The sequence below is a fragment of the Acanthamoeba castellanii genome (genome assembly GCF_000313135.1).
Source record: "Acanthamoeba castellanii str. Neff unplaced genomic scaffold scf7180000084700, whole genome shotgun sequence".
Lineage (NCBI taxonomy): Eukaryota > Discosea > Longamoebia > Acanthamoebidae > Acanthamoeba > Acanthamoeba castellanii.
This window is the reverse complement of record NW_004457441.1, coordinates 1-1,074: the sequence shown is the minus strand read 5'-3', so window position 1 is coordinate 1,074 and position 1,074 is coordinate 1. Positions and strand designations below refer to the sequence as shown.

Sequence of the window (1,074 nt, the reverse complement as noted above, 5' to 3'; positions counted from 1 at the left end):
CTGGCCACTTTGGATCGGCGCACAGAGTGAGGAAGATGGCCAGCAGCCAGGCCGTCGTGCTCAGCCCCTTCATCTTTGTCTTCGTCTTCCGTTGTTGTTTTAACTCTTTGATTCTTGTCCTTCTTGTTGCTTCTTCGATGAAGTTGACTACTCCGATCACCTCCAGACAGTGGAGCTGATGAGGGCTGAACCAGTGCAACCTGGAGCTCTGCAACGCGTCATTGGTGGAACGGTCTCGTTGCAGCACGGACCTCTAAATTGACAGCCAATAGGAACCTCTGGTCGCGTCGGTAAGCAAGATGAACTGGTGTTGGTTGACTTGAAAAATTGCACCTCACCAATCATTGGGTTTCCGAAAATAAGAGATGGCCACCCAGCCAATCGTTATCAAATGTTCGACCAGGAATAGCCGCACGACACGGTGCCATTGCACGGTGACTCGTCGGTTGCATGTAGGCATTCAATCGGGACATTCCAGCCTTAAGGCGGGTCTAATCCGAGACAACGCAGCCACTTAAATAAACAAAACCACACAAACATTTAGTCACAAACACATCCGCACACAGCCCACGACCCCACTAATCACTCAAGGGAGCACTCGCGACCGACGCGATGAACCAGCTTCTGCTTTCCTTCTTCGCCCTGGTGGTGATGATGCTGGCGCTGGCCCAGGCCGGTACTGACATCCGCCGCAGCTACGACTACGTCATTGCGGGCGGTGGCGGCGCCGGAGCCGTGCTCGCGGGCAAGCTGGCCAGGTCGGGCGCCCGAGTGCTTCTTCTCGAGGCCGGCGACAACACCCAGTACGATCCGAACATCTACAATCCGCTGGGCACCTTCGGCGGGTTCAACTCCCGCAGCAACAACATCGGCCTCTCGAGCGACACCACCTACGTGTGGCCCAACCGCGTGGCTGGCGACCCCGGCCGCTACGGCCTGGCCGACGCGCCTAACAGCGGCAAGGGCCTGGGCGGCGGCACCAGCGTCAATACAATGATCCTGGCCCATGGCGGCCGGTGGATGTACGACCTGCCGGCCAACGGGTGGCCCCCGTCGTGGAGCTACAACCAGATG

The 1,074-nt window shown here is 58.1% G+C and overlaps 1 protein-coding gene across 1 annotated transcript; it reads left to right on the top strand.

Annotated features, from left to right (window-relative positions):
• Positions 1 to 612: 612 nt before the first annotated feature.
• Positions 613 to 1,041, top strand: ACA1_132010 (uncharacterized protein; the record flags this gene model as incomplete). Its single annotated transcript, XM_004338983.1, has 1 exon — positions 613 to 1,041. A coding segment is annotated over one exon (429 nt), but the record flags the coding sequence as incomplete, so codon positions are not given.
• Between the last annotated feature and the right edge of the window lie 33 nt (positions 1,042 to 1,074).